General features: G+C 38.6%; 1 protein-coding gene across 2 annotated transcripts in view; it reads left to right on the top strand.

The window, feature by feature from the left end:
• Positions 1–216: 216 nt before the first annotated feature.
• Positions 217–27,863, top strand: part of cntnap2 (contactin associated protein like 2) — a 298,543-nt gene continuing 270,896 nt past the window's right edge. For both annotated transcript variants that reach the window (XM_023326735.1, XM_023326734.1), the window contains exon 1: positions 217–718. In XM_023326735.1, the coding sequence (XP_023182503.1) occupies positions 610–718 (109 nt within the window). In that variant the 5' untranslated portion in view covers positions 217–609. The remainder of the gene's footprint in view (positions 719–27,863) is intronic.

Genomic DNA, 27,863 nt, shown 5'->3' with positions numbered 1-27,863 from the left:
GTGTGTGGTGTCTCCAACTCCTGTGCATATTTCGATGGGTTTTGGCTTAAGGGGAAAGTACAAGTTCGGGGTATAACACCACCTCCATACAAAGAAGGGTTGGGGGAGGAGGGCACTGTCTGGCAGCAAGAGACTGGAACTCGGGTTACACAGCGAGAGAGAGAGAGAGATACGGAAAGAGTGGGATAAGTTCAGCACCACGGACAGCGCATCGGAGAGCATGAGTCGAGAGATCAGCTCAGCAGCGCACTGTCATGCCTTATTGAACTACCACAGCCTTCATTGTACACTGTAGTCGTACTAAGTCGTTCTTAAGGATAAGAGAAAACTCGCTTATTTTGTTTCCGTCGGGAGTCGCAATAAAAGGAGGCGAAGTCGCGGCAGGAATAATTGCTTTCGGTTTGCAAGTAAAGACCAGCCTATTTGACGGCGTGAGCCTTACATCATCGTGAGGCAGTGAGAGAAAGAGAGAGCGGGAGAGTGAGAGCACTTGCGCCAGGCTCTTCTCTGTCAGTCCTCAGTCGCAAAGCGAGGCTGACGGATCTCACTGGCGCTTTCGCCTCTCTGCTCCGTGGTCCCTCTCCCGTTTGCCTGCGCACCTCACCGGCCATGAAGATGCACCGGCAGCGTCCTGCCCAGAGACCGTCGTTGTTATTACCCCTTGTTTTGTGGATTTTCTGCCACGTCAACAGTGTTCACGGAGCTCTACCAACAACCCGTAAGTTGTTAAGTGTTTCTCTGTTTGGATTTGTTTTGGGGTGCTGTGCATAGGTGGAAATCAGATTGTGTCACCGATCCAAACCTGAGCTTTCTGTGTGCTGGCAGCGGTGGACGGTGCCAGGCTGCACCGAGGGAAGAGACAGGAAGAAGGGGTTACCCCGAGAGTTTAGATCTCCACGTGCTGCCCGCCAGAATCTTTAAACAAGAGATTTTTAGCACACATATGTTTGGGCGATTGAGATTTCAGTATGATTTGGGAGGGTTGTAGTCGGGGCTGAGATACTAAAGGAAATATCAGGATTGAAGTGGTGGTGTTTTGTTTTTGTTTTTCGCAACTTAGACGTAGTCTGTTCCGGAAACAGTTAAGCTCTTGTTTTATTTACTGATTTTACAGGTTAATTTAGAAATGCAGGTTTGCTTCAAAGGAAATGTAAATGTTTTAAATTGCTCTGTCTTCCATAAAAAAAAAAAAGATAGTGACTACTAATGTTCCCGTTAGCACTATCTTTAGTGTGCTTGTTTTCAGTCTACACACCAAGTGTAAATCATTATTGTTAAGTGGATGGACAACACATGGCTACCGGAACGCAAATATTGTTTTTATTATAATTAAAACGCAGCTTTTTAACTTTTTATTTTGTCTCGCGCTGTTTCAAACTCATTTTACAGTTCTCAGTTTTTTTTTTTAGCTGTTCTCCATATATAACAAACTGACTTTCTGGTTATTTTAGGATGGACCTTGCATGATCGTTTCTGTCACCCATAATAGCAGCAGTCATATTTTGCTTCACTGAGATTAGCCGCGCTTCCTTCGATTAAGGTCTGGCGAACAGAGACTCTGCCGAAAGGTTCAGTGAGACCGATTCCCCCGGTGATCGCTAGTGTTTCTCCGGTCCTGGATGGATGTTTGCGGGGTCGCGCATCATTAATCATTCCATCTGACAGGCGACAAGAGGGAGACGCTGCTGCTAGCGATTCGCGCGTGTGTGTGGGGCTGTGTGCGGTGACAGAAGACGAAGTGGAACAAAAAAAAAGTGAATATAAAACGTGTTTTTTGAACTACGGGTTGTGTTTTTCTTTCTTTCTTTAGTAGTCAGAGATAACGTAGCAAGAAGTGCCTGGCAGTATGATTAATTTTCAGGGGTATTACCTGCAGATCAGTTACACTTATTCTGATAGATACAAGGACATTTTAGTTTTTGTTTATTGTTGAATCACTATTGTAGCGTTTTTTTTGTTTGTTTGTTTGTTTTAAAGCGAGCACACAACATCATGCAACATGGCAATTTAGGTCAAAAATGTTTACAGCTTTTGTATTTACATTTTAGTTCATATGTATTTTTTTGTTAATAAAACATGAACTTCTATTGATCTACCTAATAGTGCTACAAACTAGTGAGTTCAAAGTACAGATGATGATCAATTTAAAATGCTGAAGATTATTTTCATTAGAGTGAGAGATATGCCCATCAATTCCCTTGATCTTTTGCTTGCACTATAATGGAAAATAATATTACACATTTATGGGGCAGATTGACCAGTAAGTTTATTTTAAACAGGTATATATTTTTTTCTGTTTGATACTGCTTCTCAGTTTCTACAAGTGTCAGTAAGAGACACTGTTCTTGGATGTAAAGAAATAATGCTATACCTTTAAGTTATGTTAGTGACACTGTGGGTGACTAAATCTAAATGGGCTTGGCTACCCATAAAGTCTGTCTGATGCAGAATGAGCTTAGCCTGTCCTCATCTCATTAAGCTTGTCAAGTCATTCACACAAGCATCAGTCAGGACTGCTTGTCGTATTGTTTATGTTGCATCTGCTAAAAAGCACTTGTCGCTTGTCTCCAATTTGTCAATTTGTTTACTGGTGACTGCGTAAAATGAGTACATCGCTTTTAGTTTTTGTAGCAGGAAAACTGAATCATCTTATAATTTGTTGGTGTGATTATCACAAACAGAAAAACATATATAAAATGCCAACACAGACCTTTGAGGCATATGTTTTAGATATTTTGGATTGCAGTATATGTCAGTTTTCCATTTGAGTCACTGTCATAACATATGTGGATTTTATTAAAAGATCTAAATTGAATTTGAAATTTTGTGGATTTAATACATTAACCAAACCGTTTGGAAAAACCTGTTTCAACATCATTGTCTTGTGACTGAACATGTCTCTAACATGCTCCCATTGGGGGGTCATAATGATAGGATTAAGGCAGGAGGAAGCAGACTGGTTTGGCTCAGATTAGAGTAGCTCTGCACTTGGTGTGTTGCTATGTTTGGCTGTTTGTGTGTGAGCACCTGCTTGTGTTTTGTGTGTGTGTGTATGTTTCACCATGCATTTAGCCAAGTAAACCAAAGAAATTGGAAAAGTACTGGATTTAATTGCAGCGCCATGTTTGTCTTACCAGGCTAAGCTAAATAGTTTTTCTTTTTTTTCTTAAATCCAGCCTTCTTTTGCACTTTTCTTTTTAACAGTTATGAGAGTACAGAATTTCAGCCTTATTGATTTTTTCACTTGACCTTCTCCCCCGAGAAAAACAGTTATGTCCTGTTGCCTTTTTATCATCTGCTTCAACCTTAAGTACTTAAATGATTCACCTGTCTCACTACCTTTCCTTCACTTCACTGAGTTCTAAGTGTTTTGGTCATCATTCTTCTCCTTCCTCAACATCTAATCCTCATCTCCCATGCCTTTTCTATTCATCAATTTTCCTCTGCTCAGTCTGTCGGCTCACATGCCTCCTCGGCTCATTCATAATTACAAATATTCATAAACTGAAAAAAAATAAAAATCCTATTTTTTTTTGAGGGAGTTATGGGCCTGCTTGTACATCAAATTGTAAATATTCCTTTTTGAAATTTCAGAATCTCTTGACTTTGAAAAACTCGAGATCTCTTGTCATGCAGGGTGGATAGTGGAGCATTTGATAGTACTGTTCCCTCGTAGATAGAAGGTCCCATATTTGTACCGCGGCTGAGTTCTTTGTGCCCTCTGTTTGCATGCATGGATTTCCTCTCAGGATACTTCAGTGCCATCCTATTATCCAAAGTATGATTGGTTAATTACGGTAGTTGTTTTAAGTTAGGTGTGAGTGTGTGTGCATGATTTTTTTTGTTTGTCTGTTTGTTTTGTTTTTGCTTTTCCAATTGATGGACTGACAAATTGTCCAGCGTGTACCCTGCCTCTTGTCTTTTGACTGGTGATGAGCACTAACCCCTCTGTGATCCTGCAAAAATTAAGCAGCCAAAAACAGACAGAAGGATATTTTTCTTAATTATTAGTAAAATTGTCCCAAGCTTCTAGTGGTGTAAGAAAATTTTCTTTTTTACCCACCAAGTGTCCATACTTTTTTAATGAGCGTGTAGTTAGGTGATAGTAGGTTGGGGGAAGTCCATGGCTGTCAGCATCCCAGTGTCAACCCTCCAAATTGCTACACATCAGAGAATGTGGTTCACTTGTTTGTCATCCCTAAATCGATTTGATTCACAGGGATTGGAATATGTGCATCTACATGTTTCACTGTGTGTTATCCACTGCAGTGTTGATCAAAATGCAGGGTACACCCCGGATAGATTGCCAGTCCATCACAGTGGATCCTAAAAAGCTCATTCTAATTTTACCAGGCATAGAAGTCCTGCTTTCATAATTACCTAGAACAGCTTCCCAAATGTTGTCCAAACATTCTTGGAGGCTTGTAACAAATCCTAATAAACATACTCCATTTCAATGACAGGGAAGAAATAGTTCTGGCATTTGGTAAGACTTGAATGAGTGCAGGAATTTCTCCCTGAAAAATTGGAATGTCTTTCTTGAAAATAAATTTTACTAGCCTATCAACCGTTTCCACTATTGAAACAAGGACACATAGAGACAAATGTACACTGACAACTTATACAGTGTTATTCTCCTAACAATGTCAGTAACATAACACTTTGTTCCCACAAAAACAGGGACACACATTACATAATACTCTCTTTTTCTCTATCCTAGTCATGCTCACACACAGACACACACCTGTTTGGATCGCTTAATCTTTCTGATGTGAAATCTATTTATTAAAAACCAAACAGCAAACAGAGTTTTAGAATGTTAAAGTAGTTACTATCCACCTCCAGACGTATTCTCTTCATGCTTGACTGTATTTGACAGTGTAAGTGTATGTGTTTTTCATGTGTATATGAATCAGAAGTTTATTCTAGTGGAAGTTATTCTCGGTAGCAGTCATCAAAATTGGTCCACCTCACTGGACAAAATGTCTGATTTAGAGTGAGGGAACAGAAAAGAAATACTAGAAGAGAAGGTGGTATTTATCAGTAAAATGAAAAAGATGTGGTTTGACACCTCCAGTGCTGATCTTTGCTTAGTCTTTGTTGCATTTGTGAGAGTTAATCCATGGCATTATTGAAAGACTGAACCGGCTGTGTCTTTTTCAATGAGCAGCATTTTAAGAGCTTGATTATTTATTCATGCTGCATAGCTGATTTATACATCGTTCACTAATTTTATTATGTAAAAGTGTAAAGAGCATGTACTGGCACATATAGAATAACAAATATTAAGATGAAATGGCTTACTAAAGACATGGTGACAAAATAATACCTAAATAAATAAATAAATGAAATTAACAGTGTTTTGTGACCTTTGCTATATTTTAACAACTTACTAAATTTGCTTTGTGATAGCATTGTTTGTCACACTGCTATTTAGGACCTAAATGCTGCAAAAATACTTGAAAGAACTAGATGTGGGTCTGAAAAGTCCCTACTGCTGACTTGTTAATACAACCTCACTACCATGAACAACCTCATTCACCTTTAGCTATTTTTCAATTAAAGTAATCAATGTAAGGAAAATTATCAGTGCAAATAGTCGGGGATCTGAAGACTCGCACAAAATGTAAGTTAAATATATTTGATCACCATCTGAAATTTAATGTGGGTTCTATACACTGAGCCACAAGCAGATGAGTTTATTCATTTTTCATATCTGGTTTACTCATTTGAGAGTTGCAGGGTGATGGAGCATGTCCCAGTTGGAGCCTTTCCCAGCTTGTCATCATGCCAGTGCAAATATATCCTGGACAATCGCTAGGGACAATGCAGGGTAACACAACCATGCCACCCATTCAATGAACTGAGTGTCATAATTAACCCAACATGCATTTGGGAAAACATAGGACTACAGGTGAAAATCCACTGAGGAATAGAAATGGCTTTCAAAACAGGACCTTTGCACCATTAGGCACTATCTGTTAACCATGCTGCTCCATGTGTTTACAATCAATGCTGACATTTAGGAGATTGTTGGGCTTATCCTCAGGGAAAGTGCTGGATCTCAGCCATTTACAGGGTTTCAGAGTTGCTCTTCCTTTAAAAGCAGTCATATGAATTTGTTTATTCTTGTCGTAAAGATGACTCCTGACTTCTTCTCAAGTGACATATTTTAGACTTATTCCACTAGTATTAAAAGACCCAAAAACAAGTTAGTTTACATCACATGGCTGGCTTGAGGAGTGAGAGGAAGAGGTCTGGACATATCTGCTTATATTGGTGCTTTTACCACCCAACCTTAAATAAATTGATGTCTTTAATAAATTTAATGAGTGTTGGGAATTGGAAGAAAGGACCCTTCCTACTGCCCCACCCCCCATTTAAAGTTGCCATTGAATTAATTGCAAATTACCCTGAGCACTTAGCCTGCAATATATTCCATCTCTCCTTTTTCATGTTTAACCTATATCCAGCAACATTAACCATTTGAACTTTTGCCTGATGGGTAATAAATCTAGGGATTACACTTTAAAATCCAAAGCATAACATCTGTTCACCAGTCTTGGCATCACTCACGCAAATACTGTAGATACCAACATCTTGTAGACAAACCTTTTTTTATTTTTGGTCTGTCTTTTACTTTGCATTACTTTGTCCTTATAAAACAATGTACAATTAGTATAGTTTTAGAGGTGTGTATGTGAAAGAGTAGGTTTGTTGGCCTGTGTGTTTGTATGGGTCTATATTGGCCATACTGTATGTCGGATATCTCATTTCCAACTCATGTGGAAAAGTGCAGTGAAAAAGGGCATTGTGCTCAAGTGAAGACAAATGTTATTTCTTTCAGCCTTTACATTCAATTTGTTTTTCTAAGGCACGTGAATACCTTATTTACAGGCCAAGATTAAATGAATTAATCTTTGGTCCACTTCCACAGAAGAAACACTCTTGCTTTTTCTTTTTAGACTTAGAGGAAGAGTTCAGACATAGAATGGAAAGGTAGCCAGTTGGGGCACTTGAAAAACAGAGCTGTATACTCCTGTGACTTTGAGGAGCAGTAAGGCGAGAGAGAGAAAACAAGTGTATGACTGTATCTCTGTTTCAGTGGAGAAGCTACTTTAAGGCTGGATCATATTTCACCCATCAGTTCTCATTCTTAACCCTAACTCAGTATTTCTTTTGGGTAGGACAAATTTTCCACACCATTGAAATATGTAGTGTGATGCATCAAAAGGTATTATATTATATAGCATTTGTTCTGTTTAAGTTGTTTTCACAAGTACAAAAACTTCCATCCATCCATCCATTTTCTGTACACCTTGTCCCTTAGAGGGGTCGGGAAGGACGCTGGTGCCTATCTCAAGCTAACGTTCTGGGCGCGAGGTGGGGTTCACTCTGGACAGGTCGCCAGTCTGTTGCAAGGCAACACGGAGACAGACAGGACACACAACCATGCACACACACACTCACACCTAGGGAGAATTTAGAGAGACCAATTAACCTAACAGTCATGTTTTTGGACTGTGGGAGGAAGCCGGAGTGCCCGGAGAGAACCCACGCATGCACAGGGAGAACATGCAAACTCTGTGCAGAAATACCCCGGGCCTGGAATCGAACCTAGGACCTTCTTGCTGCCAGGCAACCGCTCTACCATGCAAAAAAACATAATTGATGAAATTACAACTTGGTTTTAATTTCCAGATGTAGTACAGTTAAGCTTATTTTTTTTTAACAATGCATGCTGGCACCTGCTGCATTATTGCTAACCATTTACATGACCCATACAGTGCCACTAGAATGTTTTGGTACCTGTCCACGTTTTATAATCTTCCAGATTTATCCACAGTATCTCAAAATGACAAACATAACTTTTTACAAAGATATTCAATGTTTTTATGCCAAAAGCTTTGCAGACCTGTTTTGGAATATTTTCTCAAATTCTTCTATAGATATCCTCTCTAGTTCAATGAAGAGTGATGGGCTACATCAGTTCTCTTCCATTTTAAGTCTTTTTAGTGAGTTTATGTAGATGTAAGTGTAGGTAAATGGCCTGTTCTTTTATAGCGGTTTATCCAGTCCAGAGGACACCAAAATGCTTTAAGCTGCATTCAGTCTTTCACACATTGATTGTGGTGAACTACATTGTAGAAACAGCTGTCATGAGCAGTTAGACAGAAGTGAGGTTACCATGATCAGCACAACCAGACCTTCTGACCACCACCAGCAGCCAAGGCTTATTATTATTATTATTATTATTATTAGGCCTGTCGCGATAAACGATAAATCGATTAATCGTACGATAAATTAAAACTATCGATGTCATTTCAATTATCGGCATTATCGTCTCTTCCGGCCTTTTTCTCTTTCTGTTGATGACACCGAATGAAAAAAGGCTCAACTCCGGTGCTCTCCACTGACCCTCCCTTCCTCATTTCCTTATTGTAAAGCCCAGCGCACACTACACGATCTTAGAGCTGTCGGCCGATTGTCGCCCATTTTTAAAACCTGAGATCACACATTAGCCGACAGAAATCCTAGGTTTAACGGTTCGATCGGGTTCGGTCCTGCCGTGTGGTGTCCAACAATGGGCACAAAATAATGGCTACAAGTCCAGTGAACTAATTTTAAAACCAGACATTAATCAATGCTTTACTACAATCTACCTGCAATGCATGTGGCTAGTGTCAGCGTAAAGTCCTGACCGAATGAAAATCATTAGAACCTGTTTACGTCACGTTAACAAAGAACAGCTGAAAAGTTACCGGGTTTATCAACTGCGGTTGCAATTTCGCTCCAACTCCTCCTCTTGTCATTTCTATATTCTTTGCATGTTGAATAAACATTAATGTTGTTTCCACGTCGGCTGGACTTCGAGTTGCGCCGTGTCAGCTGTTTGGGATTCCCCGACGTAATTTCCCCTCAGAAAACACTGAGGAGAATCCGTGCTTTCTGATTGGCTACCTGTCACATTGAACAGTCTGCGTTAACTTAAAGATCCCAGTCGGGGAAAAACCTGATTTAGATCAGAGCGGCAACGACGATCTACCATAACACACCACACACTCTTAGAAAGACCAACGTGCTAAGATTGTTGTAAGGGGAAAAATAGGAGCAAAAAATCATGTAGTGTGAAATTTTGCATCAGGTAGTCGATGTGCCCATCTTCTCTATTTAAATCTAATTATTACTGAAGGGCAACATAATATACAGACTTCATAATCTGCCCTCTTTTGGTTGAATGCAGTATTTATTTACACTTTGGCTTTATGTTGTTTAGTTTTTATTCAAGTACATTTATTGTTAATGGAGACTGAGAATCCATTTTATTTTTGTTTTTGGTTGTTTTGCTTATTTTGTTTATCAGCTCCAGTGTTAAATATTCTTTTGAAAATAAAGTGTATCTATCTTTGGCAGGAAATCGCATGGATTATTATGTCATTTCCATTAAATCAGTGTAAAAAGGTCTTCAAACAATATTATCGTTTATCGCAATAATTTTTGAGACAATTAATCGCTCAGCAAAATTAGCTATCGTGACAGGCCTAATTATTATTATTATTAGTCAGGTAATGCGCTGTGTCTGTTTTCTCTAGACATGATGCTGGGGCCTCAAAGCAAAATGTTGCCTTGAGGTTCACTGATCTGACAATGTCCATTTAATTTCTTACCACAAATAAAGTGGATGGCCTTGCAGCTTGTTGAGGAGAGGCTTTGTCCAGCCACTCCACTATAAGGGCTAATTGGTGGAGTTTGCAAGGGTTCATGTTATGGATGGTTTTTCTGTGTCTACAAGAGAACGATGGAGTTTGTCTTTGTGACTGTTGGGTTTTTGGTCACCTCTCTGACCTAGATCTTTCTTCCACAATAACCCAGTGTCGTTGGGTGACCAGATCTCAGGAGGCTACCAAGAGTTCCAAGCTTTATTTTCTGAATATAGGAGACCACAGTGTTGCTCTTAATTTTGTACCCTTTCCCCGATTTTTGCTTAGGTGTCATTTTCTTTTAATGGAGACAACATTTCTCAATACTTTTAGAAGTAGTATAGAGCATAACAAAATGCGGAACAGGCTGCGATTTCCTTGAAATTCTAATGAGATTCTTTGCATATTTAAAGAGTATTTTTGTAAGACTGTTTAAAAAACTAAACAAACAGAAAGACTGACGAGCTTTTCTACAGTGGTGCAGTATTGACAGGAGTTTGCCCAAATAATCTCTGAATAAGTAAGTAATAAATTATTTTTCATCCTTAGTCTTCCTACAGCAACAATAATGATAAATTGATTGTACTCTGTCTATTTGAAGAACATCATATTACCTAGTTCATATTCTGACAATGTAATAAAAAAATATAAATATTGAGAAATATTTTAAACCAGCATCACATATCTAATATCATGATTTCATGAATTACTATTTTGGGCTCAGCTTTAATAACTTGCTCAGCAGAACACTTGATAAATGTCACATATATTTGTGTCTGTAGAAAAGAGAAAGATTGTGTGTTTTGTCTTGTTCCTATTATATGTTAGTGGGTTTTTGTGTAATCTAAAATGTAACTTTGTGTGTGTTCAAGATGGAGGGGAAAAAAGAGTTGAAGGTACATGTGAGTGTGGTCCATTAGCTCAGGTTCAAGTTGCTGTTACACTCTGAGCTGAGATTTGTCTGACAGGGGTCACTGCTTCCTTTTATACTTTCTTTTATCTACCGTCTTCTATATTTTACCTCTGTGCAGCTCTCTTAGTTTCTTTACTTGTATATCATTTTTTTTTGTTTGTTTTGTATGTCTTTGCTGATGAGCTTGTTTAAGTCATATCTCTATTTATGTAGTCACTCGGTTAAATTTGTGTCTTTTTTTTAATACAATGATCGACATCCACTTGTACTCTACATAGGCAGAGCAAGACAGAACACCCCCTCTGCATTTCCTTGACATTTGTGTTGGTCATTTTAAGAGTTTAAACGTGCAAATGCTTAATGCCAGTTCTTAATTTCTCTTCTATTGAGTTGTAAAAAAGAAAAAAATGATAAAACTAAAAATACTAATCAGACGTCTGATATTTAATCCAACATATGTTGAGCTTTATCGATTTTGTAAAAATTTTCTTAGTAGACACAACAGTTTCTAATATTGTTCAGCCTTAATAATAAAATTAACTCTCAAATACAAACAAAAACTCTACTTGTAAAAAGAGATGAGATCAGCACAGGTTAGTTGTCAGCAAGATGTAAGAAGTGCAGCATAACCTAAGGTGCTCTTCTAGTCATATGTCAAATTCCTGTATTTTTGTCATATGCAAAATATATAACACAGGATTAGAAAAATTCTGTTTTTTTTGCAATATCAGGAAATTATTTCATTTGAAATAAACGAAGTGGGCATTATGAGTAGTCACTTTTTCCTTAAAATAGCAATGCATGTTTTGACTTAATCTTTCAACAAGCAGCTTTATCAACTACACGTATGCGTTATTTGATTACATTCAATGAGAAACCACTAAACTTTGAAAATGTTCTTAAAAGTTTTGAAGATTCAGAACTCCAGTAGATACAGATACTCCTGCCTCTAAAATTCTTAGAGGCATATTAAATATAAGTTTGAAGAAACTGAGACAATAGCTTAAAAAAAAATTAAAATAACTAAGCCCGAATGTTAAAACAGCACCAACATGTGCTTCAGCTAAATCTGGAATGGTTTGTTTTGGTAAGTTTTTGATTTCACAAAATAAAGAGATTGAGTCTTTATGCAAGTTCCCAGTTATTTTTTTTTTTCATTTTCTCATTGCTATAATGCAGTTTGTTCATGTACTCTTCAGAAGTATTTTCATTAATCCTGACCTTTGTGGGAAGATGTGAAATTTACTTAAAATATGACATCAAACTGTGTGAGTTTATTAACAATAAGCTCAATACAGAGCCATTGTCAGTCATTTCAGAAATATTAAAGTTATCAGCAGTGTGTTCAGTTAGGTCAATCCTTCAGCTGCTTAGCTGATTAATTTGGAATTTCATTAATTCCTCAATTAAACAGAAGTATAATAAAGGCCTGCTATTGAATTTCATGATGTGCTTTCATAATTATTAGTACCCATATACACAGTCTGTATAAGTATTGAATTCATTGCTTGATATATGGTCTTTGTGTCTTCAAGTATTTCTTTTAGCTACAAATGAAATAATGATGGTCAACATGCACAGATTAGAGTGGGGTTGATCCCAGATCTGTTTTAGCTCTTTAATCTGTGACTGGGATGAGCAGAGAGTTTTGTGAATAGTATATAGAAGACCAAATACATTTGTGATGTGATTTGAATATATATCCACTCAGAGAGTACCCTATCAAATCCATGTTTTTCAGAAATGTAAGTGTAAACTTGTCTTGTTGGCACAAGGATATATAAAGTTGTTTTATTATTCACCATCCTCCAAAATGTTTGTGTAAAACGGAAAGTATAGTTGACATGCACTTTGGAACTGCAGTCAAATTGCCTTTTAGTCAGATGGAAGACAAGCGTTCAATTCGATCAACAGTAAAATTAGAGGCAAAGGAAATATACTCTGGGGATACAGTGTAAAGTGATGCCCTTAAAGCCCAATGTGGGGTCCCATATTTTGGTCAAATGTAAATTGTGTGTGATGAAAAACATCTTTGATCAGAGATAACTCAAAAAGTGACCAAACTAAAGCAAAAATGCACTACAGCCAAACAAATAAATAATTAAATGAAAAATTACCCAAAAAAGACCTTTTGTGGAGTACTGACTGCAACTTCTGTAGAGAAGCCTGTGTAGTCAGAACCAGGAATGATGGAATTGTGATGTGGGATTGCACTTCACTGGCACAGACTTCATTTTAAGAGATTGGTTACCTCCAGATTTCTTGAGTCTGACTTTTTCTGGTGCAGAATTATGATGTATGCCTGTCTCACATCAATGATGTAAAAGTGGGATAGAAGCTACAGACGATTTCAAAACGATCTCAAATTGGCTGATGTTTTTGTGAAAGATTGGAATGGGGCAATTCAAACTGCCATAAAATGTCAGATATATCAGTTTGGCCTCTTTTGCCTATTGCTTAAAAGTAGCGCCAACACAGAAGCACTGACTGAAAGGATTATCTAAGTTGGAGCTTCTCAAAAAGTTGTTCATTTAGTCTGTATTAATCATGAACTTTAAAGAAACCAAAACTGTTAAATATATATACTTTTGTCTCCTAAGCAGTAGCATAAGGAGAACACCCAAAGGGCAAAGAACATGTTTTGTTTAGTCAGCAGACTGAGTCAGCTACCTAATGGCCAGACGGAACACAGGCTTTCCCTGAATGGGATCTAAAGCCATTAGCAGCTCACACACTTCAAAGGGTGGTAATGGGTTGTCCTGTGAAACAGACCTAATGTGCTGTGTGCAAGTGTGCTTTTCTCTGAGATTGAATTGACATTGTTCTGTACCTCTTTGGATCCTTGTTCTTGATGTGAAATTAAATATGTTGCATGCAGAAACTTCCCAATTCTACCAACTTTGCAATGAAATAATCTGTTATGTAAATTAAGTATGAGGGTTCTTGATCTATGTTGGAACAGGGGAGCTCTAAATGCTGGGTAATACTTATTTTGGTAGTTCAGATGTTGAATGAACGTTTTACCTGACAAGGTAGATATTTTTTTGTATGTACAAAAATTTTTTATATATGGTTTCTTCAACTATTTTGCCAAACAAAATCCAAGAATATACAAAGATAAAATCCGTTAAAGTTACTGTATGTAGAGAGACGTACATTTGCTCTAGTTACCACTTGAAAAGTCAATGTCCTGCTGGTTTTATGGTAACTGCAATGACCTTTATTGTTTCAGAGGGAAGATTATTAAGTTGTAATTCATCATGTAAACAATAATGACTCCCCACCTGGCGCATCAAAACATTGCAGCCAACCTTCCTGTTTTCTCTGCTGTCTTCACACATTCTGTGTTCATGCTACTATTTTCTACTTGCAGAATATTTTTTTTTCAGCAAATGAAAACAATTCAACATTTTCATGAGCCGCTGGAGCTCCATCTTTCTCATCTTTCCAGGGTGTAATGCATCATTAGCTCTGTTGGACACCAACAGTGCTCAGCTGAAATTGGTACAATAATAGAATACAGAACATGTATTATTTAGAAGTTATTTTCTATTTTTTTTTCTTTTGTAAGAGTGAAACAGATTGAAAAATTGTGAAACTCAGGGGCAGGTTATCATTTGTGCTTCTAACATTTATGTTTATTCTGCATTTTGTGTCAGTGTTTCAGAAGGATGAATCAGCTGTTGCTTGCATGGGAGACTATTGCCTTAGTAGAAGAGTAAGCAGAATAAAGGTCTTCTTAAGAAACTTCTGTATTTTTAAATTATATTACGGATTCATGTAAGATATTCACCACAATTTTATCATGTTATAGTTTTGTTGAGACAGAGCTGTATTAAAAAGGGTCACGAAGCAACCTGCAAAAACATGGTATGACTATAAAGAAAACAAGCTAAATATCAAAGCAATCACATTTTCACTTTCTATGCATAAAGAAAAACAAAACAACAAAAAAAGAAAAACTTGAATAAATAAAAAACAAGCCTCATGCAATTCATTGTATTTACCAGGAGCACAGGTGGCCAGCACGCTTTAGATTATTTCATCACTGAGAACTTGGCCCTAGTGAGCCAAAGTTATGCGTCAGATATTACAAGTACTGTTCCCCAGTGCTTTGGCTGCTGTGAACAAGAATTTATTTTGCTATAAATATTTATGGTAAAATTAAAAGAAAAAAATAGTGGCAGCAACTGTACTATTTTAAAAGCAAGGGACATTTATTATCAAATTGTCTAAATCCCCCTCGAGTTGTAATAGCATAAGTTAATGTAGGTGGCCAAATGTGTGTGTTTGTACACAGCAATGCATAGCAAGCACAGGTCAGCTTAGAAGGTCGAGGCATCTTCTTTGCTGGTTTAAAGGGTCCCGATGACATCACAGACTTTTGTCCCAGAAATTCGTCCTGTCTCTGCTTTGGGAACTAGAGTTAACACAATGTTTTGTTTCATCAATAGTGGCACAAGTCAAGTACTAGTGCTTTTCAAAACACAAACCTAGTGAGTTCTTCACCCCACGAAATCACAGAAACAATGAGTAATTGTAGTTAAAAAAACACTGAAATATTATGGTTGGCGGACGAAGAATTCTGGGCTAACTAGATGGAGAAAAAAAAGCTAACTTATTTAAATTTTCAAAGCAAAAAGTAAATCTGAAATTATGTACAACAATATAAAACAACAATGAACAAGGTTGAGGAAAATAAAACTTCATGTGAAGAAAACAATGCCCCTTTTATAAAAAGAATACAATAATCAGGGATTAAAATAAACAAAAAAACAACCAAATACCAAAATGGAGGAAGTGTGAACTACTAAAGAAAACAAAAGAAATTAGAAAAAAAGAATACGCTTAGTAGATATGAACAGAACGTGACCTTAAAGAAAACAACCCAACTCTAAATGTAAATATATTAACACACAGACCATGGCGCACATGGAGTTTCCAGCTGGTTTCTCAGTTGATTGTTGATTCTCTCTCTAGACTAACAGCTGGAGTAACATAAACCTGCCTAATTTGTGAGATTTATTTATTCAGTCATGTTACATACCCTCTTTATTCTGGTCAGGATTGGATGGGAGCTAGAGCCTATACAGCTCTCATGAAAGATCCTACACAGGTCGTGGCTGTATCACAGGATTAATAGGACTGCCAAATAGGTCCCAAACCCTTTTCTGAAAGATTCAGCCTTAAGCTTTGAGCATCCAAATGTTGCCATTGCCAGATGTAGGATGCAAGATGTAATATGCAGCTATCTCTGTAGCTCATTGTTTTATTTATTCTCTATTTTGTAATCCACAACAGATTATTTTTTCCATCATGGTTTCCTTTGTTTTTGTTGCCCCTTGTCATTGTACATTATATTAAGAGGCGTTTGTAAATGTTTCATGCACATTGTGGCATTCTATGGCAGAATGATGTAGCTGTTTTCTCTCCACTAGAAAAATGTCAGGCATGAAAAAAGTAGGCACAAGTCTCTAAAGCAGAAATGGAGAAAAAGATATACACCAATTTCTGAGAAAATGTTTGTTGCAAAATATACTAGTTGACGTCCTTCTTTAAATAGTAATTTGAAGTCTTAAAATGGTAAACTTTGTATTTTGAATTCAGCTTGTTTTCAAACTAAAATGAAAACAAGCTGAATGCTGAGTTGTTTTGTAGTGTGGCGGAAACTCACCGCTGACTAACACACCACTGGGATTAATTGGGTATTTACATGCTTTTGTAATTGGTTTTGGCCAATAAGTTGCAAGTTTGATGTAAACTCATAGCTCATTAATATTTCCAACCCATTATCCTCAACTCAGGGCAGTAACAAACTGTTGGAAAAATAAAAAAAAGGTCAGAGATTATAAGATCCACCATAAGATACCAGTGAAAACAAAACAGTTCTAGAACATCATTAGCTTTTGTGTTTACAGGAATATTTTTGAGTTTATCGCGGTGAATTTCAGAACTTTTATTATTTATAGAACACTACTATAATACATAGCATGCCACGGGCATGCAGATACGGTTCTACCTGGACTGGTGTTGCACTGCTATGGCTTTGCTGACTGCAATGTGACAATAGTGAGGCAGTGAGCAGCAGAATGATTAGAGTTGAAAGCCTAAAATCCAATCACAACTTAAATATTTCTCCCAGTGTACACATAATGGACTATATGAACATTAGCTTAATCTTGCTAGCCTCATATTAGCCTAATCTACTTCTTTTGCTCTGTCATCACCAACTTTTATTGAAAAGTGTTTTGCAATTTGAAAGTCTGCACCTAACTGAACAAATAATCACGCATTTTCATATAATTTGTGTCTATTTTACATGCATTTGTTTTTTCTAAAATTACTAATGTCTATATTTCAAAGTGCTCTGTTTGAACCTATGCACACTGTTGCCATAGCACTTAGACTGAGAGATTGCTGGGCAAAAGTTTATGAGCAGAAAGACACCTTGGCAGTGGCGCAGGGGTAGAGCGCACAACTTGTGTTCGGAGGCCTCAGTCTTTGACTTGGCCTTCACGGTTTCAAGTCCCGACCGGTTGACTTTTCCTGAATATCTTCTCCCTCTCTCACAACCTGCTTTCATGTCAGTCTACTGTGAGGTAAAGGCCACCAGAGCCCAAGAAATCCTTTAAAAAAATACAATAAAAAATAAGGCACCTTTATATGTGCACAAGTTTATGAATGCGTTTGTGTGCATGTATCTGTAGGCAAGAGGAGCAGGCCAGGGTGAACAGTGATTGAAAATCAGAATAATATTAAAGAAAATATTTATTTTCTTTGTCTGTCTCCTTTACTTCCCTGAGATTCTGTCACTCAACAGAAGCCTTGTCTGTCTCAATCTCCCTCAATTTGTCGGGGTATGACTTCTGAACTCACTGCTGCTATCTGTTCATATACTTTATCTGTAAAATTGTGCAAAGCCTTTAACAAGAGCTCAAAATATTAAAACAAAGCAACATTTTTCATCTGTAAAGTCTCTCACAAAACAGTCTGAGTTATATGTCAGCATGACAGCATCTGCTGCAATAACTTAGTTGTTATGAATGTGACTATTTCACTAGTATTAAAACCCTAACCCTTCTCTTAAATTTACAAATGTATTAACAAAACAAATTTAACATTACATCCAGAACTTTTTAATGAATAACTTGTTATGCTAGTGTAACCTGCACAAAATAAGGAACCCGTATTTTATTTTGGCGGGTCAATCTGACAGCACCCTTTAAGTTACGGGTCACAGGTGACTCGGATCTCAATCGCTGTTGCTGCTGTCCCTGTGGCCAGCTGCTCGTCTCGGCGTCTTCTAAACTTATAGAAGAATACGGCTGGATCGAGGCTTACAAAAAGGACCGAAGGATTAAATTGGGTGTTTCCTGTCGACCGCTCGACGGTGAGTCGTTTAATTTACGTACTTTGTTTTCTTTGGAAATAGAAATGCGGTGGCGACACGCCCACTTAATCTGTGCATTAATGACTGAAAAGTTTATTTATTGATTTAAAAGGTCATTTTCTTTTTGTTAATTTTGTGGCCGAATAGATTATATATTGTTAAAATATTAAATAGGCCTTTTGATTTTTGTAGATTTGTCCTTTTAGGACAGTTTTAGTTATTTTTTTGATTGATTTTTGCTAACGGCCTATAGAACTCTGGGCTTGGTCATTTGTTTTTATTGGGGAGTTGCGCAACGGGGAAAAAAAAAGGAAAAAAAAACAATTGTTTATTGAAACGATATGGAAGTCAATTAAGTTTAATTGACTGCGTCAATTAAACTTAGATATAATGTGAAAGTGCACTTTAATTTGATCTGTACCGGTAACTTTAATTTGATTTGTACCTTTTACCGGTAACTTTAATAAGGTCTATACCCTTGATTTGAATCTGAATGTAACTTTGAATTTGATCGCGATCTTTAATTGGAAATTCATTTGAAAAAAATCATGAGAAAACACTTTATGGAATATAGTTATTTGTTTATTTTTTTGTAATTGTTGAATGTTTTTTTATTTTGGATAACAGTTTAACAATGTTTAAACATGACAGCTAATTTGTTTTATTTTTATTCATGACCTTGTTTAGGTCAGGTTTTTTCCCACCCCCGGTGTCACGTCAGGATGGCGAGCTACCGGATCACCGCAGCTTCGCGGTAGGATTTAAATGAACCAAGCTATTTTTTTCATTCTGGACCTATTTGCTCTGGATCTTGGAAAAAAAAAAGAAAACAATCAGATATTGATTGATGGACTATTGATCACCTTGGATTCATGAATGGACCAAAATAGAAACTCTTGGGTGACATCAGGGTTTATTGTTTTGTTGCTGAGTGCTTGTTGTTTTTTTTTTTCTCTTCCTTTGTTGTGTTTTTGGTTATATTATAGAAAATCACTGTTATTATAAATATTATTATTATTGCATATCTCCATATATATATGAAAGAAAAAAAACAAGTTGAATACAATAACTTAAACATACTTTTGTCTAATGGTATTTTATTCACACCCACGGGCTCCATAGCCGAATCTAGTTGAGCGCCATTTGTTATATTTGGCCGTAGTCAGGCGCCTAGCCTTAAGTAGCGTTACACGTGGCGAGCTAGCCAGGAGCTTGTGGGTGTGAATATTTTCTGGGTTATTTATTTACATTTTGAACAGTTATTTCAGTTTTGGAAAAAAAAATTTGAGTAAAATATTCAAAACAAATAAAACAATAAAAGATGGATTTTGTTGTGCAATCTGGTATAAACGTATCACAGTCAGTGATGATTACTGGTGCTACTAATACCAACGCCGACGAAGAAATACTCGATTGCTTAAGTAGCTATGGCAAACTTAATCGCACTTTGTATGTAATTGATTCCTCAAGCACTTTTTTTGAAAACCTGATCGTTGAGTTTGCGGATCTAACTGCTTTTTCCGCGTTACAACCGCTTCTACCTTATACTTACGCCTCTAAAACAAATACTGATCTTGTGTTCCGTGTCACTGCTTTGGCGCTCGAGTACGCAGCCACAGTGGACAGCAGCAGCAGCAATCAGCCCAACTACATCGCTGAACTTAAGAAAATCGCTGATCAAAGCGGCCATCGTTTTGAAGATGTCCTGAAGACAGTAATGAGCCAGATTGGCCAACATTTGCATGCAGCAGGAGCAGATGAAGGTGATAATGACGATGATGATGATGATGATGATGAAGATGACTATGACGATGACATTGATGAGGAGAAGGATAGAGTAAAGGTAAAAGAGGAAGTGGATAAATTCACTGCTTTACAGCCAGCACAAACAGGGCTGAAATCAGGATCGTTATCCTCACTTCCTCCTGCTCATTCCTCCGCGGACCAGGGAGCACGACCCCGTCGCAGGCAAACTGGACCAGCTCCAAGGCTATCACTGTCCACCAATGACCTTACTCCACCTCAAATACAACGGGTTGTTGTTGAACATGTGGTCAGAAATACTGATTTGACTGGTTCAACCTCGCTTCGTCTCCGTACTTTTTCTGGAAGGCTTCCTAAGCCAAGTAATGAAGCTGATTTTGAGTTTTGGCGTTCCCAGATTGAGTCTCTGCTTGCTGACCCCAACTTTCCAGCGTTGCATGTCACCAGACGAATCACAGAAAGCCTGTCATCACCTGCAGCTGATTTGGTCAAGGGTTTGAGTCCAAACACATTACCAACAGTTTTACTAAACATACTGGATTCTGCTTTTGGAACAGTACAGGATGGTGAAGAGTTGTATGCCCAATATTTAAACATTCTCCAGAATCCAGGCGAGCGACCGTCCACTTACCTGCAAAGGCTTCTGCTCACTCTCAACACTGTTGTGAAGCAAGGAGGGATTTCACCTGCCGACATTAATAAACATCTACTGAAACAGTTTTGTCGTGGGTGTTGGGACAACACTGTCATAACCAAGTTACAGCTGGAACAAAAGAAAGATAACCCACCATCTTTTTCTGAATTGTTGTTGCTACTGAGGACAGAGGAAGACAGACAGCATGCTAAAGAATTACTGATGAAAAAACACATTGGCACACCAAAACAGAAAGTTCACATTCAGTCCCAAAGTGCCTGTCCTTGTGAACATACTACATCCAATGAAGAGCTGAAAGAAATGAAAAAACAACTTCAGAAATTACAGCAGCAAATGTCTCAACTTCTGTCCAGGAAGAGTCCAGCTGAATCCAAGTCCATGTCAAGGCAGAACCAATCCTACTCTCCTTCACCTCAGTTAAAAACAAAGCCCAAGCCTTGGTATTGTTTTAAGTGTGGAGAAGATGGCCATCTTTCCTCCTCCTGCACAAATAAAGCAAACCCCAGTCTCGTTGAGCAGAAAAAGAAACTGTTACGCCAAAAGCAGCAAGCATGGGATGCCAAGAATTCAAAATCATTAAACTAGAAACAGTTTCTGTTGTGGGACACACAGAAGCTGTGTATATGAACAGTCCCAAAGAACGCAAAATGAAAATATTGCCACGAGGTCTTGTTGGCACAAAGAGCACAGGTCAGGTTCAAATAAAAGGAGATCAGTTCAACTGCCTCCTTGATTCCGGCTCACAGGTTACTACTATCCCCTACTCTTTCTACAATACTTACCTCATGGATCATAAAATCAAACCAATAAACAACCTGTTGGAAATAGAAGGGGCAAATGGACAAACAGTGCCTTACCTGGGATATGTAGAGGTCAACATAACCTTCCCGCCTGAATTGTTTGGTTTACCTGTTGAAGTAGATACACTTGCTCTTATAGTACCTGATATTAAACCATCTCAACATTTGATTCTCATTGGCACCAACACCTTAGATGTTGCTTACAGCAAACATTTTGATACTCATCCTGACCATTCATTTCAACCTATGATCTCTGGGTATATAGCAGTGTATAAGATCCTCCAACACCGCTATGCCCAGAGTTTGAATGACTATAGTGCAACTGTCACCCTGCAGTCTAATCGGCCTCAAGTCATCACTGCTGGTCAAACCACAGTTGTAGAAGGATGCTTAGCTGCAAGACTATGGCAAGATGAAAAACAAGTCCTCCTTGAACATCCAAGTTCCTATGCCCTCCCTGGTGGGCTTATGGTAAAAACCTGCCTTATTGACTTGCCTCAACACCGGCCTTGTCATCTGCCAGTTGTTGTAAGCAATGAGTCTGACCATGAGATTCACATTCCAGCACGAGCAGTCATAGCAGAAATCAGCACTTTCCGGAGTGTGATCTCACAAGAGCAAACAGTCCAAAATTCAACCCAGTCTACAGAGTCGCTACAATCATCTCAACCACAATACAACTTTGGAGACTCACCTTTATCTCCAGAATGGAAGCAGCGAATCATCCAAAAACTCAACGGTATTCCTGAGGTGTTTGCAAAGCACGAGCTGGACTTCGGCCGGACAGATAAAGTTAAACATCAAATCAAGCTGTCTGATCCCACTCCTTTCAAACAAAGGCCAAGACCAATCCACCCTCAGGATGTCGACGCTGTAAGAAAACATTTGCAAGAGCTTTCTGATTCTGGAGTCATACGTGAGTCTGATTCGCCATTTGCTTCTCCAATTGTGGTTGTTCGCAAGAAGAATGGCAGTGTACGTCTCTGTATCGACTACAGGAAGCTAAATCTTCAAACAATAAAGGACGCCTATGCTCTACCCAAGCTTGAAGATGCATTTTCTGCCCTTTCTGGATCAAAGTGGTTCACTGTGTTAGACCTTAAGTCGGGCTATTATCAGATTGAGATGGAGGAAAAGGATAAATCTAAAACTGCCTTTGTATGTCCATTGGGGTTTTGGGAATTCAACCGCATGCCACAAGGGGTCACCAATGCCCCAAGCACATTCCAAAGGTTGATGGAAAGATGCATGGGAGAGTTAAATCTAAAAGAAGTTTTGGTTTTCATCGATGATTTGATCATCTTTGCACCTACTTTGGAGGAACATGAAGAACGCCTGATGAAAGTTCTCAACAAACTTAAGGACTTTGGGTTGAAGTTGTCAGTCGAGAAATGTGTGTTTTTCCAAACATCTGTGAAATATCTGGGACATGTAGTGTCCCAGAATGGTGTTGAGACAGATCCTGATAAGATCAAAACACTCACCTCCTGGCCAGTGCCCAAAAACCTGAAAGAGCTGAGGTCTTTTCTCGGTTTCTCTGGATATTACCGCCGTTTCGTCCAAGGATATTCAGCCATAGTTAAGCCACTGCATGACCTGACTGCTGGTTATCCGCCATCCCAGAAGAAATTGAGACCAACTGTAAAACCTGAGAATTACTTGAACCCCAAAGCACCATTTGGAGGACGGTGGACACCAGTGTGCCAGCAGGCTTTTGAAACCATCATCGAGAAACTAACTTCTGCTCCTGTACTGGCATTTGCTGATCCACAAAAGCCCTACACACTCCACACCGACGCCAGCTCCACCGGTCTTGGCGCGGTGTTGTATCAGGAGCAGGACGGAAAGAACAGGGTTGTGGCATATGCCAGCAGAGGTCTCTCACGGAGTGAGTCCAAGTACCCTGCTCATAAATTGGAGTTTCTCGCTCTGAAATGGGCGGTGACGGAGAAATTTAATGATTACCTCTACGGTGCTCAGTTCACAGTTGTCACAGACAGCAATCCACTAACTTATCTGTTATCCTCAGCAAAACTCGATGCTACCAGTTACAGATGGCTTTCAGCTTTGTCTACTTTCACATTCAAGATCATCTACAGAGCTGGAAAGCAGAACATGGATGCTGATGGATTGTCTCGACGACCTCATGGTGAGCTGTTTGATGATCCTACCTCCAGGAAGGAACATGAACGAGTCCTAAAATTTGCCCAGCAACACCTCAACGAACCAGATTATGTCTCCATTGATCAGCACACCATCGAAGCAGTTTGTGCTCGTCACCTGGTGTACAGCTCAGATGTACATCTTGACCATGCTCTGGTGTTGTCTATGTCAACCCATGTCAACAGTCTACCTGACAGTTTTACTGACGATGAACAGTTCAGCTCCCCTTTACTTCCTCGATTCTCAGCAGATGACATTGCAGCCAAGCAGCGTGACGACCCTGTTATCCGCCATGTCATAGCTCAGCTGGAACGAGGAGAGTCACCATCACCATCGGTGAAGGAAGAACTTCCTGAACTGCCTTTTCTACTCCGAGAAGTAAATAAAATGGAGCTCCAAAACAACCTTCTCATTAGGAGGAGACAAGTGGGAAGTGAATCCAGATGCCAACTAGTATTACCTGAGGAGTATCGAGCTGTTGTGCTGCACCAACTGCATAACCAAATGGGTCATATGGGAATTGACAGAACTCTAGACTTGGTCCGTTCCCGTTTCTACTGGCCCAGGATGTTCATTGATGTTGTCAATAAAGTTAGAACCTGTGAAAGATGTGTGAGACGCAAATCATTGCCTGAACGAGCTGCACCTTTGGTCAACATCAAAACCACTCATCCTTTGGAGTTGGTGTGTATGGATTTCCTCTCTGTAGAACCGGATCGTAGAATCAAAGACATCCTTGTTATTACAGACCACTTTACAAAGTATGCCATTGCTGTGCCTACTCCAAACCAAAAAGCTAAGACCGTTGCTAAGTGTTTGTGGGATAATTTCCTTATGCATTACGGCATTCCAGAAAAGCTGCACAGTGATCAGGGCCCAGATTTTGAATCACGAACCATCCGAGAACTCTGTGAAATGGCCAACATTCACAAAATAAGAACCACTCCATACCATCCAAGAGGAAATCCTGTTGAACGTTTTAATCGAACACTGCTGGACATGTTAGGAACACTAACTGAAAAAGAAAAATCTCATTGGACGGATTTCGTAAAACCACTAGTGCATGCTTACAACTGCACAAAAAACGATGTTACAGGATACTCACCATATGAGCTGATGTTCGGACGCCAACCCCGCCTACCGGTGGATTTAGCTTTTGGACTGCCATTAAATGAGGATGGATTTTGTTCCCACACACAGTATGTGCAAAAGTTAAAGTCCCACCTGGAGGAAAGTTACAAACTGGCCAGTAAGAACTCAGCTAAAGTGATGCAGCGTAACAAAACCCGATTTGACCAGAAAGTTACTGCATCAGAACTAAATGTTGGAGACAGAGTTCTAGTAAGGAACGTGCGACTAAGGGGGAAACACAAACTCGCAGATAAGTGGGAGTCGTCTGTGTATATTGTTGTGAAGAAAGCCGGCAATCTTCCTGTGTACACAGTCAGACCGGAAGGCCAGAACAAACCACTAAGAACCCTGCATCGAGACCTTTTATTGCCATGTGGGTACTTACCTGTTCCTGAAAAAGAGATACCTACCAGAGATAAAAAGAAATCTCCTGTGTCTTCTCCAGTATCTGCTGATGATGAAGAGGATCCATCAGAGGATGAACTAATTGATCCACCTCTGTACATTCCATCATCTGTTGAACCTGTCAAATTTACAATTGATATTGACCTGCCTCCTATCGATCAGTCTGTTCTAAGCACTGAACAGTTTGTTCCCTTCACGCAATCTCCAGCACCTGTAACTGAAGAGGACAATGATGCTGAGGATGATGAACCCAAACCTGTGGAAGGGGAACCCACAACTGTTAAAGAGGAACAACTAGCAATAGACAGTGAGGAACCTGAAATTGACTCTGAACAAATCAATCCTGCTGAAGTCTCCAGAGTTGAAGGAAGACTCTCTCCAGATCCTGATACTCCAGAGTCTGACAATGCAGGACTTGACATACAAGAACCTGATGTACCTGACATTTCCAGCCATGCTGAACAACCTCACTCACCAGTGGATTCAGTATCTCTGGACACTGAGGACCAACCTCTGAGACGTTCCAGCCGCACAAGAAATCCACCTGATCGACTGCAGTACACTAAACCTGGCGAACCATTACTGAAAAGCATTCAGGCTTTGCTCCACGGTTTGAGCTCTGCTTTCTCCTTCGCCCTCCAAGAAGATGAAGAAAAACAGTGTTTTGCTCCGTACTCTAGTCAGCCACCTATTTGCTGCCAGCCTGGCACATGTACGAGGACGTACATGGGATCAGGAGGGGAGGGTGTAACCTGCACAAAATAAGGAACCCGTATTTTATTTTGGCGGGTCAATCTGACAGCACCCTTTAAGTTACGGGTCACAGGTGACTCAGATCTCAATCGCTGTTGCTGCTGTCCCTGTGGCCAGCTGCTCGTCTCGGCGTCTTCTAAACTTATAGAAGAATACGGCTGGATCGAGGCTTACAAAAAGGACCGAAGGATTAAATTGGGTGTTTCCTGTCGACCGCTCGACGGTGAGTCGTTTAATTTACGTACTTTGTTTTCTTTGGAAATAGAAATGCGGTGGCGACACGCCCACTTAATCTGTGCATTAATGACTGAAAAGTTTATTTATTGATTTAAAAGGTCATTTTCTTTTTGTTAATTTTGTGGCCGAATAGATTATATATTGTTAAAATATTAAATAGGCCTTTTGATTTTTGTAGATTTGTCCTTTTAGGACAGTTTTAGTTATTTTTTTGATTGATTTTTGCTAACGGCCTATAGAACTCTGGGCTTGGTCATTTGTTTTTATTGGGGAGTTGCGCAACGGGGAAAAAAAAAGGAAAAAAAAACAATTGTTTATTGAAACGATATGGAAGTCAATTAAGTTTAATTGACTGCGTCAATTAAACTTAGATATAATGTGAAAGTGCACTTTAATTTGATCTGTACCGGTAACTTTAATTTGATTTGTACCTTTTACCGGTAACTTTAATAAGGTCTATACCCTTGATTTGAATCTGAATGTAACTTTGAATTTGATCGCGATCTTTAATTGGAAATTCATTTGAAAAAAATCATGAGAAAACACTTTATGGAATATAGTTATTTGTTTATTTTTTTGTAATTGTTGAATGTTTTTTTATTTTGGATAACAGTTTAACAATGTTTAAACATGACAGCTAATTTGTTTTATTTTTATTCATGACCTTGTTTAGGTCAGGTTTTTTCCCACCCCCGGTGTCACGTCAGGATGGCGAGCTACCGGATCACCGCAGCTTCGCGGTAGGATTTAAATGAACCAAGCTATTTTTTTCATTCTGGACCTATTTGCTCTGGATCTTGGAAAAAAAAAAGAAAACAATCAGATATTGATTGATGGACTATTGATCACCTTGGATTCATGAATGGACCAAAATAGAAACTCTTGGGTGACATCAGGGTTTATTGTTTTGTTGCTGAGTGCTTGTTGTTTTTTTTTTCTCTTCCTTTGTTGTGTTTTTGGTTATATTATAGAAAATCACTGTTATTATAAATATTATTATTATTGCATATCTCCATATATATATGAAAGAAAAAAAACAAGTTGAATACAATAACTTAAACATACTTTTGTCTAATGGTATTTTATTCACACCCACGGGCTCCATAGCCGAATCTAGTTGAGCGCCATTTGTTATATTTGGCCGTAGTCAGGCGCCTAGCCTTAAGTAGCGTTACACTAGTAATACTCTACGCTACTGAGGAAAAAAAATGATAAAATTAAAACAACTACAAAAGGTAAAAATTGTAAAATATAAATTATAAAAATGGAACCAATAAAATGATGTAAATTACAATATTTTTAGCATCAATATTGTTGCCACTTTTAAACTGTGAGATTTTTATAAATGTTAGAATATTGACGTGTTTTAGCATAACTGTTTGCAAAGCATCTGTCTTTTCATTGGTGTTGGCCTAAATGGTACACTTTGAGCAAATGAATGCAGATGAGGTGGACAGGTTCACAGACTAATAGTGATTTGTGACAGAAAAATAGTGGCAAAACTAAACAGAAAGTTTCATAATGTTGCAGTGAGATCTGATATGATGCATGACTTGGAGATATTAGAAGCAACCGAAGGCAAAGCGTAAGGTAAAATGATGTTTCGTGATTGAGAAAAATGGATAAGTTTAGAAATTAGTACCTTCTCTCTAAGCTCCTCTGATTAAGAAGCTTAGAGAGAAGGTATGGCAAAAGTGAGATAATGTGTATGTGGAGGGAAATGAGTGCATTCACTGGATAAATAATGTAGAGTATAGTCCTGGTGATGAGGAGCATAAAAGAAAGAGTGGAGAAGGTAATGTTGGGAAGGAGGATCCCTGATGTTGACTCTCGAATGGAGCAACCAAAAAGAAGAAGAATGTGTCTGATAATGTAGCATTTTTAATATTGGATGTCTTTGCATCCTGCTTGGAATAATTATTGAGGGAATGCTTCTCTTATTTGTGAAGAA

The sequence above is a fragment of the Xiphophorus maculatus genome, chromosome 21 (genome assembly GCF_002775205.1).
Source record: "Xiphophorus maculatus strain JP 163 A chromosome 21, X_maculatus-5.0-male, whole genome shotgun sequence".
In the NCBI taxonomy this organism is placed as follows: Eukaryota; Metazoa; Chordata; class Actinopteri; order Cyprinodontiformes; family Poeciliidae; genus Xiphophorus; species Xiphophorus maculatus.
The sequence above is the reverse complement of the archived record's forward strand: the minus strand, read 5'-3'. Positions and strand labels throughout refer to the sequence as shown.